At 42.6% G+C, this 17,616-nt stretch overlaps 1 protein-coding gene across 1 annotated transcript in view; it reads left to right on the forward strand.

The window, feature by feature from the left end:
- The window catches only part of ccdc80 (coiled-coil domain containing 80), a 56,035-nt gene that overhangs the window by 34,785 nt on the left and 3,634 nt on the right, over positions 1 to 17,616 (forward strand). The window contains 2 exon segments of the mRNA XM_034186321.1: positions 364 to 515; positions 10,471 to 10,574. Of these exon segments, the coding sequence (XP_034042212.1) occupies positions 364 to 515; positions 10,471 to 10,574 (256 nt within the window).

Genomic DNA, 17,616 nt, shown 5'->3' on the forward strand with positions numbered 1-17,616 from the left:
TATATATATATATATATATATATCTATATATATATAATATGACATGGAACAATGACGGGATTTAAAAGCTCCAAAGGATAGTTTTTATTCACGTTTGTAGGATTTGGTTACATTAAACTAGATATGTTGTTGGATTGACCATCATGGTTTATGCTGCTTCCCAGAAGTAGTTATGGAGATTTCCGGGCCACTGGATGTGGACTAACAGCGTTAGATTTCATCACTCTGTTGGAAGCAGTTGCACTGTCGTTTGAAGCAGGGGCTTTGTGTGTCTCCAGATTTCCTCCCACACACAAGCTTTTCATTCCGTGGCTTCACTTTCATCCTGCCTGTGACTCTGACGTATTGGTGATCTCTTCTCAGCAATCCTATGAGGTGCCCATCGCCATGAAGGCTGTATTCGATTACATCGACATATTCTCCTCCCGCATCCGAGAAATGGAGCAGCAGAAGAGAGACGGCGTGGCCTGTAAGAAAGAGGACAAACCCCGATCACTGGAGAACTTCCTGTCCAGGTATAGAACTTCTGAAATAAGTCCTACCTCTGTCCAGGAGGTTTTTGTGTGCCACCACCACGACCATAAGACAGAAATACCTACAACTATCGAGTACTATGACCGCTGTCAGTGTCGTGGCCATGCTGTTTATGAACTAAAGATGAAACAAAGGATTTCATATGTCAGTTTTCACACTCGTGACCAAATTGAACTAATCAGAGGCCACGTTTAAAACATTCATTCTCCTGCACAGATTCACTCAACATAATACATTTACTGTAAAGATCATACAGACGCAGCGCACGGTTCTTTGTTTTGACGACATCTGTTTCTGAGAAATCGGAAATCATCCATTCATCATTTCTCCTAAGAAACCTTTAAAGATATCTCTACTTTACAGAAGACTTTACAATTCTTTCAAGGTATTTAAATATATTTACACAGTTCTTTCTGAAGTTAACTAATATGAACTTTTGTCAAATTAAATGGCTCATGAAACTGTTCTCTGATGGTGATTTTGATGACGGTGATGATGCTGATGACTGAAACGGTAAGTTGGGGGTTCTGCTGATTATGTGTTATCTGAAAAATAGTCACACAAAAATTGATCATCGGAGTGAGATTGTTCTGGATAAATCCAGAAATCTGGCTCTTCCAACCTGAAAATGAGGCTCTCGTAAGTCATGCAAATCCACTTAATATTTGGTGGGCGGGTCAATGCAGACGGTCTGCGAGTTATAGCCACTAAATTAGGAGCAAAAAATGGATAAACAAGTGATGAGCATCACCCTGCTGGGAGGAGCTTTTTTCAGCCGGCCGGGCGGAACTAGACGTCCACAGACCTGGTCAGTGAGAGACGTGTGATCTGAGCAGACACACTCAGTGAGATGAGTGAGAAGTGAAAATAAACCGTGACATTAGTGCACCGCTGTTTGATTGGCTAGCGTTTTCATAGCCTTAGCTGCACAATCAATGGGTCTGACGATTCACCCAAACTAACCCAGACTGACTCCAAGTATAAGTAAATTAAGTACTTTTATTAAATTTTTGGTGTTTTTTTTTGTGGCATTTTGGAAATGTGGCCCTGTGAAGAAATAAAGCTCACCTCTCTCTTCTTCTACGGCATTTAATGTCAGCTGGCATCCTTATTGTTGTGTTGCTGTCACTTTCTGCATCAGTCTGTTATAGTGGCACTAAATCCTCTCAATGAGTCCAGGGTCTTTCAAGTCTTTAAAAAGCCAACACTTCCCCCTCCCACTTGACCTTATGGCTAAAATACTTCCTACAGAAACTTCTTTCTGCCCTGTTCGTCTAAATTCTGAGAGAAGCTCTTGCCTTCCTCTGTAATATTTATTCCAACACATGAGGACACGCTGCACCGTCTCTGGCTGTGGACATTCCAAACATAGTCCATCCTGATGCTTTCCTCGGAGGAAGAGAGGACTAGTCGACCAAAAGTAACTTAATCCTGTCTTTTCCACCCTTCTACAACTATTTCCTGAATCAGTCATTCTACTAGTTCTTGAAAATAAGTGCCTTCCCTCAGTCTCCTGCTCGCAGCATTTTTGCCGTTGTAAGTTCATTTCTCTCCTGACAATACACCTGCCCTCTGCTTTGGAAAGACTGATGTCTTGTTTTTGTTTTTTTGTTTTTTTTGTCACAGCTTTTTTGGTCAACCCATCCACCTTCTCATTTGTTGGGATACTTGCATGTGCTGGAACCTACATCACTGTTCTCTCAAACCCTTTCTTTGCCACATCACTAATCACCAAAAGAATGTCGTAAATGAGGTCTTGCTGACTCCTGGATGAACCCGTCCCACTGACAGCTGACACAGAGTCAATTCAGTATGCACTGTTTGCACTGTATTTTATTAGATGTATTTAAGTAATTTCAGCGTGTGTGTGTGTCTTTGGAGCTGGGGGGGGGGTCACCGCTTCATGGTAGGTGTGCCGTATATTTTCCTGCTTTTTGTCCTTTGCCAGTCACACCTATGATCAAGTACAGTCACAAAAAATGGGCCAAATGACATTTCAGACAGCACAATGGTTTTTACAAACTTTCCTGGTGGATCGTGGCCCTGGACCCCCCCTCGGTGGACATGCCTGCAGTACAGCCGTACAAAAAAATAAATAAATATAAAAGGTTTTGGTCTCTATAGATAGTTTCCTTCCCCATGACCACTGTACGGAGGGTGAATTTCTAACTTCTTATTCTAAGACATTTTAAGCCATAAAGTTATGTAAATTTGTGGGCAGGGTCACTTTGAATGACAGTGACTGAGCCCAGTGACTCCACCTCTTGTAGCGTCGCTAGCTCAGAGTCCGCTCAATGTGGCTGCTCCCTGTTATGTTGTTGTGTCTGTTTGTCGTATTTTATTACAAACACCTGGAATAATCTGTCTTCTTGTGGTCACTTGTCATAACGAATCACCTAAGAAGTCTCTGCTGTAATATTCACACTGAGTGAAACTCTCATCTTCTTTAATGTTGTATGCTAATGGTGTTAGCACTTTTAGCAGTGATCTGTAGCCTAATCCATACGGTGCTTTAATTTATGATTACTGAGAAAACAAGTGGCTCATAACTTTTAATGTCCACACCAAAGTAAACTGTTTGGACAACCACTGTGCAGTCCCCAAAAATATGATTTTAATAAACACCCAAACCAAGTTGGTTCAGCCTCAGAGAGAGAGAGAGAGAGAGAGAGAGGCGTGTTCAGGCTTGTTTCATCACATACTGGGTCACGCACGCTCTGCCCCTTTATGCATTAACGAGAAGATCTCAACTCAACCTTTACGTCTAAAGCACATTTAAAATGACAATGGTTGACCAAAGTGCTGTACAAAAAAGAAAAATGGGCACCAAGTAATGCCCAATCATAAATAAGTTAAAAATAACAATAAAATTACAGCAGGTAATAAAATGAACAAGAACAGAATAAAAAATAGAATAAGGAATAAAAAATTGTGAATCAGCATTGTGAACCTGGCAACGCCCAGACTCAGGATTTGTATCGGCTGTTCCGGGTGTGTGGGAAACTGCCGGGCGACATCTGACGGTCTCCGTCCAGGATCGACAGTCTGTTGTTGTTTCTGTAAATACTGGAACTGCTGCTCAACTCTGTCACACATGTGGTAAACATCAAAAATAACAACATAAATTTTAGCAGCCGTGATTAAAATAAGGAGAGTGATTCAGCGTCGGCCCAGAGGTTCAAATCACAACTGCATGTTTGGTATTTTTCCAGAAATGTTGTGAGTTAGTAAAACCCGTGCTGGCAGATACGAGTCCTGGTGACTGACGCTGTTATTAAAATGGTGCTGGAACTGTTGACTGGGCCGTTCATGATCCTGCAGATTTTGACTGTGTTGTATTTTTAACTCACTGTAACTCCTCGGTGGAAATCAGAGTCCTCAGAGGGAAATTCCAACTTTCCAGCTCCTTCCGTCTGTCGACCAGCTGCTCTTCTCTGTTTTACATCACTGCAAATTAAATCTGCTTCAGGTCTGGATGACAGAACCAGCAACCACGTGGTCTGAGACATGGATTGTGACTTTAACTTTAGTCATTTTAACTGTGATGAGTTGAATGAATATTGAAATATGCATTTTACTGGTTACTCAACCCCAGAATGAACCAGGTTTCCTCCAGATATGAGGATCACAACGTCAGGGATTTTAAAGCGACTCTCACATCTGGGTTAGGTTTCCCACTCGGTGCCTCAGCACGGCTCATTTGTGTCCTGGCAGAGGTCAACACGCTCGCACAGATGAGCACAAATCAGCAAAGATCAGTTCAACAGTTTCACATCTTTTTGGAGCTCAGCTGGACTCGCGGACACATCATATGCAGCTCGAGGTGATGCGGTGGAGCCTTGACATGTGTCAGCATCCAGTTGTCACCTTGAGCACAGAAAAAAAGACCCCAAATTACCGAGAGTTAAAAAGGGAGTCTAGACCACATTAGCCCAGAGTCGCCTGTCCTGGGTTGTCCTGACCCGAGTGCAGGAGGAGAAGAAGTGACTCCACTGAGGTCCAACTTTGTCCCATCCTTTGCAGAGTGGTGTACCTGCTTTAGAGGACTCTGCAACAAATATGTCCAGATGAACGCTGCTTGGTAAAAATGGCTGAGGTCCACGGAGTTGGATCTCAGCCCATTAGAGTGTGAAATAACACAAACTTCAGTTAGGTGTGAGAGCTCCTGGAGCAGCTCTGTGACCACTAAAACAAATAGTTCTCTGCTCTTCATGCAAATGTGGTTGTCTGCAACTCAGTGAGGGCAAACTGAGAGGTCATACCTATGATGTGAGGTCAACGGAAGAGAATTTTACAACATAAACCTTTTTTTCTGAACAGTTTTACAGATAGTGTTCAGAATAATAGTAGTGCTATGTGACTAAAAAGATTAATCCGGGTTTTGAGTATATTTCTTATTGTTACATGGGAAACAAGGTACCAGCAGATTCAGTAGATTCTCACAAATCCAACAAGACCAAGCATTCATGATATGCACACTCTTAAGGCTATGAAATTGGGCTATTAGTAAAAAAAAAGTAGAAAAGGGGGTGTTCACAATAATAGTAGTGTGGCATTCAGTCAGTGAGTTTGTCAATTTTGTGGAACAAACAGGTGTGAATCAGGTGTCCCCTATTTAAGGATGAAGCCAGCACCTGTTGAACATGCTTTTCTCTTTGAAAGTCTGAGGAAAATGGGACGTTCAAGACATTGTTCAGAAGAACAGCGTAGTTTGATTAAAAAGTTGATTGGAGAGGGGAAAACTTATACGCAGGTGCAAAAAATTATAGGCTGTTCATCTACAATGATCTGCAATGCTTAAAAATGGACAAAAAAAAAAAAAAAGAGACACGTGGAAGAAAACGGAAAACAACCATCAAAATGGATAGAAGAATAACCAGAATGACAAAGGCTCATCCATTGATCAGCTCCAGGATGATCAAAGACAGTCTGGAGTTACCTGCCAAAGAACACATCAACTGGCCTAAAGAGAAATGGAGGAATATTTTGTGGACTGATGAGAGTAAAATTGTTCTTTTTGGGTCCAAGGGCCGCAGACAGTTTGTGAGACGACCCCCAAACTCTGAATTCAAGCCACAGTTCACAGTGTAGACAGTGAAGCATGGTGGTGCAAGCATCATGATATGGGCATGTTTCTCCTACTACGGTGTTGGGCCTATATATCACATACCAGGTATCATGGATCAGTTTGGATATGTCAAAATACTTGAAGAGGTCATGTTGCCTTATGCTGAAGAGGACATGCCCTTGAAATGGGTGTTTCAACAAGACAATGACCCCAAGCACACTAGTAAACCAGCAAAATCTTGGTTCCAAACCAACAAAATTAACGCCTTGCAGATGTGAAGAAATCATGAAAAACTGTGGTTATATAGCTAAATACTAGTTTAGTGATTCACGGGATTGCTAAAAAAGCAGTTTGAACATAATAGTTTTGAGTTTGTTGCGTTAACAGCAGATGCTACTATTATTGTGAACACCCCCTTTTCTACTTTTTTTTTACTAATAGCCCAATTTCATAGCCTTAAGAGTGTGCATATCATGAATGCTTGGTCTTGTTGGATTTGTGAGAATCTACTGAATCTACTGGTACCTTGTTTCCCATGTAACAATAAGAAATATACTCAAAACCTGGATTAATCTTTTTAGTCACATAGCACTACTATTATTCTGAACACTACTGTACAAAACCCAGTAAGTCCATTTTTTCAAAGGACAAAAATAAAGGTTGATTGATGGACGGGTGCTTCTGACTGTTTTTCCTCATGTTTCTATGAATAAATCGGCAATGTCAGCTGTAAAATGGATCCTCCCACTAGTCGACGTGTGCCTCACAGCCAATCCAAGAGGTTGAAGGAGGTCACATGGGTCTGTCTTCTCCTCTGACAGCATTCAGTCTGTGTGAGACTTTAGTGCAGAAAGTTTTTTTTTTTTTTTGGTACTGACAGAACACAGCAAAAAATGCTTGTAATTTATTCAGTTTTTCACAAAAGGAATTAACATATTTTCCAGAGTATTTTTTAGTAGTTTTTCTTTGCTTTTTTATACTTTTAGAGGCCCTGCAACTTATACTTGGATGTGACTTATATGAGGTCTATTAGAAAAGTATCCGACCTTATTATTTTTTTTCAAAAACCATATGGATTTGAATCACGTGTGATTGCGTCAGACAAGCTTGAACCTTCGTGCGCATGCGTGAGTTTTTTCACGCCTGTCGGTTGCGTCATTCGCCTGTGAGCAGGCTTTGAGTGAGGAGTGGTCCAGCCCCTCGTCGTTGTTTCATTGTCTGGAAATGGCGGAATGATTTGGGCTTTTTTTCCATCAAAATTTTTTCAGAAACTGTTAGAGACTGGCAGCTGGAAACCATTAGAAAAATTTATCTGGCTTTCGGTGAAAATGTTACGGGCTTGGTAGAGAATAAGGAGTGTTACTGTCGCTTTAAGGACGGCCCCCAGCGGCTGTGGGGCGCGCCACGCTCCAAAGCCGCCATTGACAGGCTGAACGACTATTTCATTTCTAAACGGATGAATGTCTGGATACGTGACCATTGTGTGCCATTTCTCTGGTTATCACAAGAGCTGGACATCAGCCATTTTCCGGCAGATTTCACTTTTAACAAGAGATTTTGTCATGGAAAGCCAAGCAGAGGCTTCGCGCGTCACGATAGATTCGCTACTGGAGCGAGACAAAACCACCTCCGTTTTGGTCTCACAGGACGGCTTTGAGATGGCGTTCAGACAGCTGTCGGTGGTTTTTCCATCGAGTGATTATCCGAGAAATTGTGGATGTGCCTGGACATGCCAGAACATGTCCCGTGAGGCTTCATCACGGTGTTGCTTTGCGCCATGCGGCACCGCCGCGACGCGCAAAGCCTCCGCTCCTCTTTCCATGACAAAAACTCCTGTAACAGTGGAATGTGCCATTCATTTCCAAACTGGATGCTGTGTTTTATCCGGGACGTCGTCTGAATAGCACAGGAATTGTGAAAAGACGTGGACATCAGCACTTTTTCGGCACATTGAGACAGACGTGCGGAGGAATTCCGCGCGTTGCGGCGGTGCCGCATGGCGCAAAGCAACACCATGATGAAGCCTCACGGGACATGTTCTGGCATGTCCAGGCACATCCACAATTTCTCAGATAATCACTCGATGGAAAAACCACCAACAGCTGTCTGAACGCCATCTCAAAGGTGTCCTGTGAGACCAAAACGGAGGTGGTTTTGTCTCGCTCCAGTAGCGAATCCATCGTGACGCGCGAAGCCTCCGCTCGGCTTTCCATGACAAAATCTCTTGTTAAAAGTGAAATCTGCCGGAAAATGGTTGATGTCCAGCTCTTGTGATAACCAGAGAAACTGCGCATGATGGTCACGGATCCATACAGCCATCCGTTTAGAAATGAAATGGTCGTTCAACCTGTCGATGGCGGTTCGGAGAGCGGCGCACCACCAGTTGCTCTGGGCCATCCTTAAAGCGACAGTAACACTCCGTAATCTCTTTGAAGCCCATAAAATTTTCACCAAAAACCATCCTGAATTTTTCGAATGGTGTCCACTTTGATGTCCCTCACAGTTTCTGAAAAAATTTTGATCAAGCAAAGCGGCAGTCTCTGAGCCATTCCTAAACAATGAAAAAAACGACGAGAGGGGTGGACCACTCCTCACTCAAAGACTGCTCACAGGCGAATGACGCAACCGACAGGTGTGAAAAAACTCACGCATGCGCACGAAGGTTCAAGCTTGGCTGATGCAATCACACGTGATTCAAATCCATATGGTTTTTGAAAAAAATAAAAAGGTCGGATACTTTTCTAATAGACCTCGTATAACCAAAAAATCATGCATTTGTTATTCAAAGTAATAATTATAATAATAATTATTATGTATTTAATAATTAATAATAATTATAGCAACTATTTACATTGGACTTTCACAGGAATCAAAAGACTATGCAATAATAGTAACAATAATAATATTTTTTAAAAATGCCAATAGTAAGTACACAACAGCAGTGGACAATACAGAGAAAAGGTGTAATTTATACTCCAGTGCAACTTGTATGTGGGTTTTTCCTCTTCAAGAGGCTTTTTTTTAACAGGTGCGACTTATATTCCATTTCAACCTATACTCTGGAAAAATATGGTAGATGTGGAAAAATGCATGAAGTGGAATATTTTTTTTCTCCAAAACATCAGGGCTTCACCACTAATATACCTTTAGAAGGACCACATACAGCTGAGTTAGAGACTGAAATCAAGTTAAAATTGGATTTGTGTTGTTGCTGTTTAACATTTAGAGAAAGTTTCAAATGAAAATATGTGAATATTTTGTGTAGACATTAACAGCACAGAACAACAGCTGATTTGTCTGTGTTTGTCAAAAATGGCTGCATTATTCTATTTCAAAATGATCATAAATCCCTCTGCTAAAGTTATTTCTGGTATAAACATCATCATAAGTGATGGATATGAATAGTGAGCATGAGCGTAAATATAATGAACCGTTGTGGTCTGTCCGCGGTCTGTCTTATGTATGTTAGTTGTTTTTATTGTCTTTGTCCTTATGTTAATTGTCATTGTGTTCAGTCCCGTGTCCGCATCTGTTAGTCACGTTGTTTCCCTGTTTTGCACTCTTTTTCATCCTTGAGTTCCACTATAGTTTTCTGCCTTTTCTTCCTTGGTTTAGTTTTTGGTAATTGTGTGGTTCTCCTATTGGTTTGATACGTTTTTGGTTCTACTCACTCCTAGTGCTCTTTTGTGGTTTATAGTCACTCTGTCTTTTTCAGTTTCTGTGTGTTTTATAGGTGTGTTCTTTGTCACCCGGTCTCCCCTACAGCTGCTTCATATTTCCGACTCACACCACTGGTCACTCGTCTGTTCGTTTGTGTCACTATTTAGTACTAAACTGTTTCCCTTTCTGTTTGACAGATTATTCTTTGACACCTCCTGTTGTTGCTCTTTGTAAGGTCTTCCTTCATGCTGATTACCTTTTGTCGGACCCCCGGTTGTTTTCTGCCTTCCACTGTCTGTGTTTCCTTTGAGTTCTACACTAATTCCTATTGTGCTAGTTGGACTCCTTCATTTTGTTGGACTTGACGTCTGCCTCAGTAAATAAATCCCCTTTGTTTTCCCTTTACTTCCTGTGTGGTTACTGCCTGCATCTATTGGGTTCATCCTGAAACTGATCACACAACAGAAACTTGATGCACAGTATATTTAATGTCATTATCTAGCTGTATATTATGCACACTGACAGTTACCTAAGCATTAAGGTCCACGCTGGCCTCAACTAAAAATTTGTGCCTTTGGACTTTGTGAGGTTTGCATTTGAATCCTTCATTTTTAACCTTTTTTTTTTTTTTTTTTTTATGACATTTTTGGATTCAGGAATGTGTAGTTCCTCTTTGTGTAACATCATTGTCTTTAAACTTGTAGCAGCAGTTGGCATCGTTAGGTCCTTGCTCTTCAAACTCTTCAGCTACAGCAGAATCTATTTTTGGCCTTCTCTATCTTTAAATTAGTTGCTGCAGGAACTCCCCGTGGAGAGGCTCCTGAAGGCTCCGCTTAAAGCCTCCGTTAGCTCGACGCTGAGCGAGTATCTCCTTCAGCGCTGGTGGTGTGAGCGTGTGGAGTCTGCTCGTCTTCATGATGTTTCCTCCTCCAAACATCTGCTGCTATCTGTTTCTCAGTAGCTTTTGGCACACAGGGCCTGAGTACTTCATGTGTGTTTCAGGATTAGTTAAAGTCTAACCGTCACTGTTCATCAACCCAGAATCACTGAAGCTGTGTATTTTCCTCCAGTCCAGCTGACCTTTGTTTCCATGGAGATCTGACTGGGTTTGACCATAATTCTGGGTTGTTGCTGTCTGGCAGTGATACAGCAGCACACAGGTTTTACCGCTGGCCCACAGTGCCCTTAAAATCCTTCTGTGATTGCAGGTTCCGTTGGCGACGGCGTTTGTTCATCATCTCCGCCCCCAATGATGAGGAGTGGGCGTATCAGCAGCAGCTGTACGCACTGACCAGCCAGGCGTGCAACCTTGGTGAGTCGTCCCATCTCTCTATAAATGCTTCCTGACACCCGTTTCAGCATTTTTTTTTTTTTTTACTGCAGATGTTTTCAGATTTGCGCTGGCAGCAGCTCACTGAATATTTGTATATAAAATATCCATCCATTTTCTTCCGCTTTATCCGGAGTCGGGTTGCGGGGGCAGCAGCTCAAGCAAAGCCGCCCAGACCTCCCAATCCACACACACCTTCCCCAGCTCCTCCGGGGGAACCCCAAGGCGTTCCCAAGCCAGCCGAGAGATGTAGTCCCTCCAGTGTGTCCTGGGTCTTCCCTGGGTCCTCCTCCCAATGGGACGTCCCTGGAACACCTCTCCAGCGAGGCGTCCAGGGGGCATCCGGAAAAGATGCCCGAGCCACCTCAACTGACTCCTTTCGACGTGGAGGAGCAGCAGCTCGACTCCGAGCTCCTCCCGAGTGAGCTATTCAGTGAGCTCCTCAGAAGGAGCTCACTGAATATTTGGATACAAAATAATCTTCCAGAAATGTGCAGCATTGTAACTCTTCCACAGTAGACTTGTTGAGGTTTTAGCAGACCGACTCAGTAGACCACAGAAGTGAGAAACCAGATCTGCACACAAAGTGTCAAAGTGCACGAGCGACCTGTTTTTAGTTTTTGTTTAAAATACACCATTATTTCACTGTTTTGTGCAAAAAGAACTCTGGATATGGTTTGCACGGAGCGCCTCATGTGGAGCGCCTCATGTGGAGCCTCTCATGTGGGGTGCACAGCATTGAAGTGAGCAGTCAGATGTGTACACTCCATGTAGACCATACTGACATGACTGAACTTAAAGATAACCCAGATGTGACAATCAGGACAATAAGCAACATTTAGAGAACACAGATAAAGCTTTTTATGCCGCGTTCACACCGGGCGCGATCAGACGCCACAAATCCGCGGGGGTCGTGTGGCGACGGACGCGCCTCCTTCGCCCAGTGTGTCGCTCTGCTTTTGCTGCAAAAATTTGCCCCGGTGCATCGTCAAATAGGAGGAGCTTCCATTCCGCTCGCCGGCTCCAGTTGTCAGTCAAGTTAACCTGACGGACCTTGATCACACGGAGCAAGTTGTTGTGGAAAGCTGAGAAATGAGATGTTCCCAATTCAGGGAGTATCATTATTTCCTGCAGGAGCTGCGTCTGGATGAAGGCCGCATTCAGTGGTCCTTCCGCCTCTGCGGGACCCAGTTTGAGGACATCCTGTCCCGTTTACGCGCGCACATGTAAACAATTAAAAAAAAGAACTATGCTGTTTGCTGTGGGGCTGCTGCTCGCTCTTCCCCAAAAAACTCTGTCATAATTGTGTTTAGAAACCAGTCACCATTTGTTTTATTATACATCTGTGTAGGTAATAAGTAAAATAATCTCCATGGATGATTCGCTCCTGCGTGCACATAAGATACAAAGAGAAAGAAACGCCGCTCCCCCTCCTGTGGGGCTGCTGCTCGCTCTTTCCCAAAAAACTGTCATAATTGTGTTTAGAAACCAGTCACCATTTGCTTTATTATACATCTGTGTAGTTAATAAGTAAAATAATCTCCATGGACGATTCGCTCGTGTGTGCACGTAAGATACAAAGAGAAAGAAACTCCGCTCCCACTGCTGTGGGGCTGCTGCTCGCTCCAAAAACTCTGTCATAATTGTGAAATGAAGGACAAAAGAGACCTAAGTCCTGCTCACAGGCTGCTACCAGATACAGGACATGTTCACATCTTCAGTCAAACTCCAGACATCTCCACATCACTACATATTCAGTCCCTGATTGGTCATCGCGGCGCGACAAAAAGTTCAGATTTTTCAACTTGGGGAGGAGGGCAACGCAACGTGACGCGACACAATAGCGCGCCACAAACACGGCAATCGCTCAAAATCGCTTCACTTGCGTCACTTTATTCACGTCCATCGCATCGCGCTGCGTGACTTGGCGCCAAAACGTGTCGTTCCATAGGGATTACATGGCAACCTGTTGCTCGCGTCGTGTCATTACAGACAGCTATGCATAATTAAGGGCATGGTCTCTTTCAGTGTTGTGTACAATGGAGCCGAGTTCAGAACGGACACTGCTAGCCATGGCTGCTAGTTGTTGTGTAGGACCTTGTCTGTCCTTTCTGAGCATTTTGTTCCAAATATCTGTAACTGGAGCACTTGGGGCCATGACATATGTTACAAATACACATTTATTTGTAAAAACTAACACACACGTTAAGTTTTGTGTTGGTTAAATGAATCAACAGGCTCAGTTTACCCATAATGCAGTTTGGCATCTGTGTGTGTTAATATGTTCCAAACTTCAGAATTAGTGCATTATTTTAAAATTAAAAGATATGTGTTATATTTTCACTTTGTACAAATGACAGAGTTGACATTAATGTCGATAAACTATCCGGATTAATTTGGTTTATAAATCAAAACCATAAGTCAAACCTGCTTACCTTTTGAGGACTTCGGCCTCTGTATACTGTAAAGGGTAATGATTTTTTTTTTATTTGTTTGTTTGTTTGTTTTGTGGCAGCGTGGCAGCCAGGCCCCTTCTGCTGAGGTAGAGTTGAGCTCAGCTCCTCTTAGCTGCCTCACTGCTGCAAAATACATAGCAGACAAGAGCCAACAGGGTTTATAAATGTTTTTTACCGTTACTATGTAAAAAAAAGTTAGCGGTCTAAAAGTTATCGGAACTAAATTTATCAGCAGCTCATTGGTCTGCTGATGGTTTTTGAAGTTAGCTGAAAAGCTAATCCGGTAACAAAAATTTAGCTTCGATAATTAGCGGTTAGCAGATTAGTGGAACTGTGCCCATCACTGGTGTGTTTGGGCTTCATTTGTCCTGCTCAGGTCATACAAAGTCTTGCCCAAGCTTCGGCTGTAGCAGTACTCAAAGAAATCACTGCCAACCTGGCAACACCAAGAGCTGCACTTTTTGAGCTTCAAAACAGCTCTTCCAGGACTCTACAGAAACCCGACGGGTGACATCACGCCGCGCCTGCCCAGCCGGTTTACGATTTGATTTGGTCTCCCCTCATGTGCAGTGGCTTAAATATGCTGAAACAAGGTTCACCTTGTCGTGCTCCCATCTCCCAGCAGTAACTCGCCATCTTTTTTCATGGTGCACACGTTTGGATTTGATTTCCAGACTTTTTCTGCTTCGTGAACGTGTAATCTGACCGTTCGCTGAGTGAAAAAGCAAGAACACATCCTGCAACAGTGCGGAGCAAAGAAATCACTGACGGGGCATCTTAGTGATGCATGTTTTCAGGAAGCTTACTGGAAAAAGTTCAAGCTGCCCTGGAACACAAACATTGTTTTTTGTGGTCGATGCAGATGAAGGGGGCGGGGCTGAGACAAACCATACATTGCAGAGCATTTTGGGTCATTGCAGAGGAATGCACTGGCTCATTTTTCTTGCTCTCTCTCTGAGCGTTGACTCAGACAGCCTCCGATGAGGTGGTCGGGCCTCCCTGTGCCGCAACCCCCCCCGCACACCTCCTCGCGCTCTAAACAAATTCCTGCCGCTGTAGCCAAAAACAAACACAAAAGCTTCACGCCCTGTTCAGTTTGCCCCGAGACTGACCAATTGCATGCAGGCAACTTAAAAATCGAGAAGCTTCAGGCTGAAGTTGTTTCATTTCTTCCTTAAATTCTGACGTTAGCGTCTTTATGCACCCAAACACGTGTCTGCTCTGAAACCTTTGTTTTTGCAAACCTCTGCTGTCACTGTGCACCAAACTGAAACCTGCAGACATTGCATGCACCTGTGTGTGTGTGTGTGTGTGTGTGTGTGTGTGTGTGTGTGTGTGTGTGTGTGTGTGTGTGTGTGTGTGTGTGTGTGTGTGTGTGTGTGTGTGCATAGATGGAACCAGATGGAAGACTTGGCCCAGGACCGGCGAGTCCTGGGTGACGGGCTAGTTTTACTCACAAAGGCCTTTCCGGTCTGCCAGTTAGGCAACGATTACACATTTGTTCATGTGTTGTTTGTTAGAAAAGAGACGTGGAGCAAAATCATCATGGTTGTGACTGGGTTTGACACGTGGAGTTTAAAAAGCCTCGGTCAGCCGTCTGAAGGACCCACAGCACGCCTGATGTTCCGGACGCCACACTAACACCCCATCACGTTTCTGGAAGACTTGATTTAAGTAGCAAGCAGACCAGAGTATTTATGGGGAGCAGGCAGGAAGTTCCTGAGCACACAGAGTAAGCGGGTCAGCAAGGTTAATGTGCACGCATAATCATGACGCACACAGGGAGGCGCTGCTTTGACATACTCAGCTTACTTTGTTGCTTTTTCAAGAGCTTTTCCGAAACATGAATAAACCAAATTCAACAAAACTTCCAGGTTGATCCCAACCAGGAACGGAAACCACAAATTTGGAGCATATCAGGACAAACTGGCAGATTATATATAAAGCAACGTCTGGATGTCTTTGGGATTACTTCTCTTCAGAGAATCCTTGAGTACCTCAGACGTGACTTGGTACTTTACATATAAAGTAGGTTCAGCTTGGGAACTATGGCCCTTGACTTGGGCCCCTCTAATGTTCCAGTCGGTGCCTATTTATCACACAAAACAGACAGACTGATCCGGGAGCAGTCATTTAGACATCACAGCTGCAACATTTAAAAAAAAATTAACACCTTTTACTGGAGTTTCTGTCTCTTGGGAAGAGATCACAGACATGAAAAATAGAATTTTTAAAAATCATTTCAGCAAAAGGAAGTAATGCACACAAATGTTATCTAGTTACAGTAAGTCATTTTTCTGGTCTTCACATTTTCTCCAATATCCCTTAATGAAACACATAAAAAGCTATATGTCCCACAGGATTTGGATTATAAACATAACTTTAAAAAGGAAAAGCTGTTGGTTCAGATGGTAAGTCTGTATGTGTTTATATAGTGATATTTTAACATAATAAATTAGAACACCCTATACATCTAGCATCTGTTTGTGTGAGTGTTGTTTTTAGTTCTGTATGGTTGGATTGTGATATGTTGCTCTTTTTATGATATATTGTTTGTATGATGTGCTGAAGAGATGCTGCTAAAACGAAGTTTCATTGTGTACACAATGACAATAAAGTTCTATTCTATTTTATTCTAAACATGTTCTAGGTGGTGTTTACTCTTGGGGAGGGGTTGTCAGCTGATGACCAAAAACATCAGCTACATGCAATGATTACAAAATAACTAAGACAGTAGTTCAGCTGTCACATGCACACAACCCATCTGCTGTGAAACAAATGTAAGAGCTGAAGGTTTTTCCTTCCATTCTACTTTTAGAAACTCTAGAGGGCACAAGTAGTGTAATGTGCTGTGCTTATTAATACGAGGCCTTTGTGCCTGATGTAAGAACTGGTGTTTTAGACTTTACAAGGAGCTAGTGTAGAAAAACTAATACAGTAGAAATAGTCAAGAGACCTTTTGGTGCGAAAACCTGACCAGAAGCCTTTGGTTATTTTGAGGTTGAGAATATTGGCATTGGGAGACCTCAGAAAAATCACATAAACACTGTCCATCCTCATTTACACCTCCATGTTCCAGTCTGCTCCTGACATTTCTCTGTTCTTCGTGAGTTCCACTCCCACTCTGTCCGGTTCGGCTTCAGTACTGACTGTGCAGTTAGAAAGTTACAGCACCAAAGATGAGAAGTCCTACCTCCACGGCATCAGCTTATGTGCTCTGGAATAATAATAATAATAATAATAATAATACATTTTATTTATATTGCACCTTACATTTGATTCCAAATCTCAAAGTGCTACAGAGACAAAAAAGTAGTAAAAACATCATAAAAATATACAATCAGTTAATAACTGCTGTAAGCTTTTCTAAAATGATACGTTTTTAGTCCTTTCTTTCTGTAGTTGGCATCTCCCTGTATTGAGTGTCAGACAGGTGCGACTAATGCCAAGGTATTGATTTAATAATTAGTCCTTCCCAATTTCATGAAAAAAAAACAACAAAAAAAAACAGGGATCTTCAGGTTTTTTCTACTGTGTTGGCAGTGCCTTTGCACACCTGTTGTTCACCACTGGGGGCAAATAGCTCAAAGTGCAGCATAAAAGGAGCCCAGAAGAAGATACCAGCTGATGCACAGCATAAAAGCATTTAAAGGGGTACATTTATCTGTTATACCATCTAATGGCACCTAATGCCAAGGTATCAATTTAATAATTTAATTTATTTAATTTATATAGCACCAAATCACAACAAAGCTGCCTCAAAGTGCTTCACACACGTAAGGTCTGATCTTACCAACCCCCACAGCAGGAACACAGGTGACAGTGGGAAGAAAAAAACTCCCTCTGATGATTTGAGGAAGAAACCTCAAGCAGACCAGACTCACTGGGGCGACCCTCTGCTTGGGGTTGCTTGTGTTGATTGTGCATGTGATTAATTGTGCAGCACTAGGGGGCAGTGTGTTGTTTTGCACCACACTTTTTGTTTTGACCTTGACCTTTGAAATGACCTTCAGTTGGGACACAGATTCTGTGATTTTTGAGGAGGTGGAATCTTTTTTGATGCGACTCTTTCAGCGCTGCACAAAAATGATCCAGATACTAAAGGACAGGAAGCATGTGTGCTTTTGCTTTTGTCTTGACCTTCAAATGACCTTGATTCAAGGACATTGTACGATTGCTTACCTAAAAAAAAAAAAACAAAGACTGGCAGTATCAACCAAACCAGACCTGGAATCTTTGCCCAAGGGGAGGGAACCTTTTGGGATATTTCCATAATGGCTGCCACCTTGGTGGTGGTTTTGGACGTCCTGGATCTTATAGACATTGAAAACAGGGCAGTATTTTCTCCACGCACACAGTCGGGAACATTTGGGCGCCACAGCTTCATGCAGCGTTGTTGTTGTTATTATTATTGTTATCATTATTTAGAACTGCAGATAATAAAGTGATTCCATAATGTTTTCTTCTTTTTGAAATCACTGAAATTAACATAACTGTGTTTAAATTGAAGTGTTTGATGGAGCCAGAATGTTTTATCCTACGTGTGAATTATTGGCTATAAAATTAAA

The sequence above is a fragment of the Thalassophryne amazonica genome, chromosome 14 (genome assembly GCF_902500255.1).
Source record: "Thalassophryne amazonica chromosome 14, fThaAma1.1, whole genome shotgun sequence".
Taxonomy (NCBI): Eukaryota; Metazoa; Chordata; class Actinopteri; order Batrachoidiformes; family Batrachoididae; genus Thalassophryne; species Thalassophryne amazonica.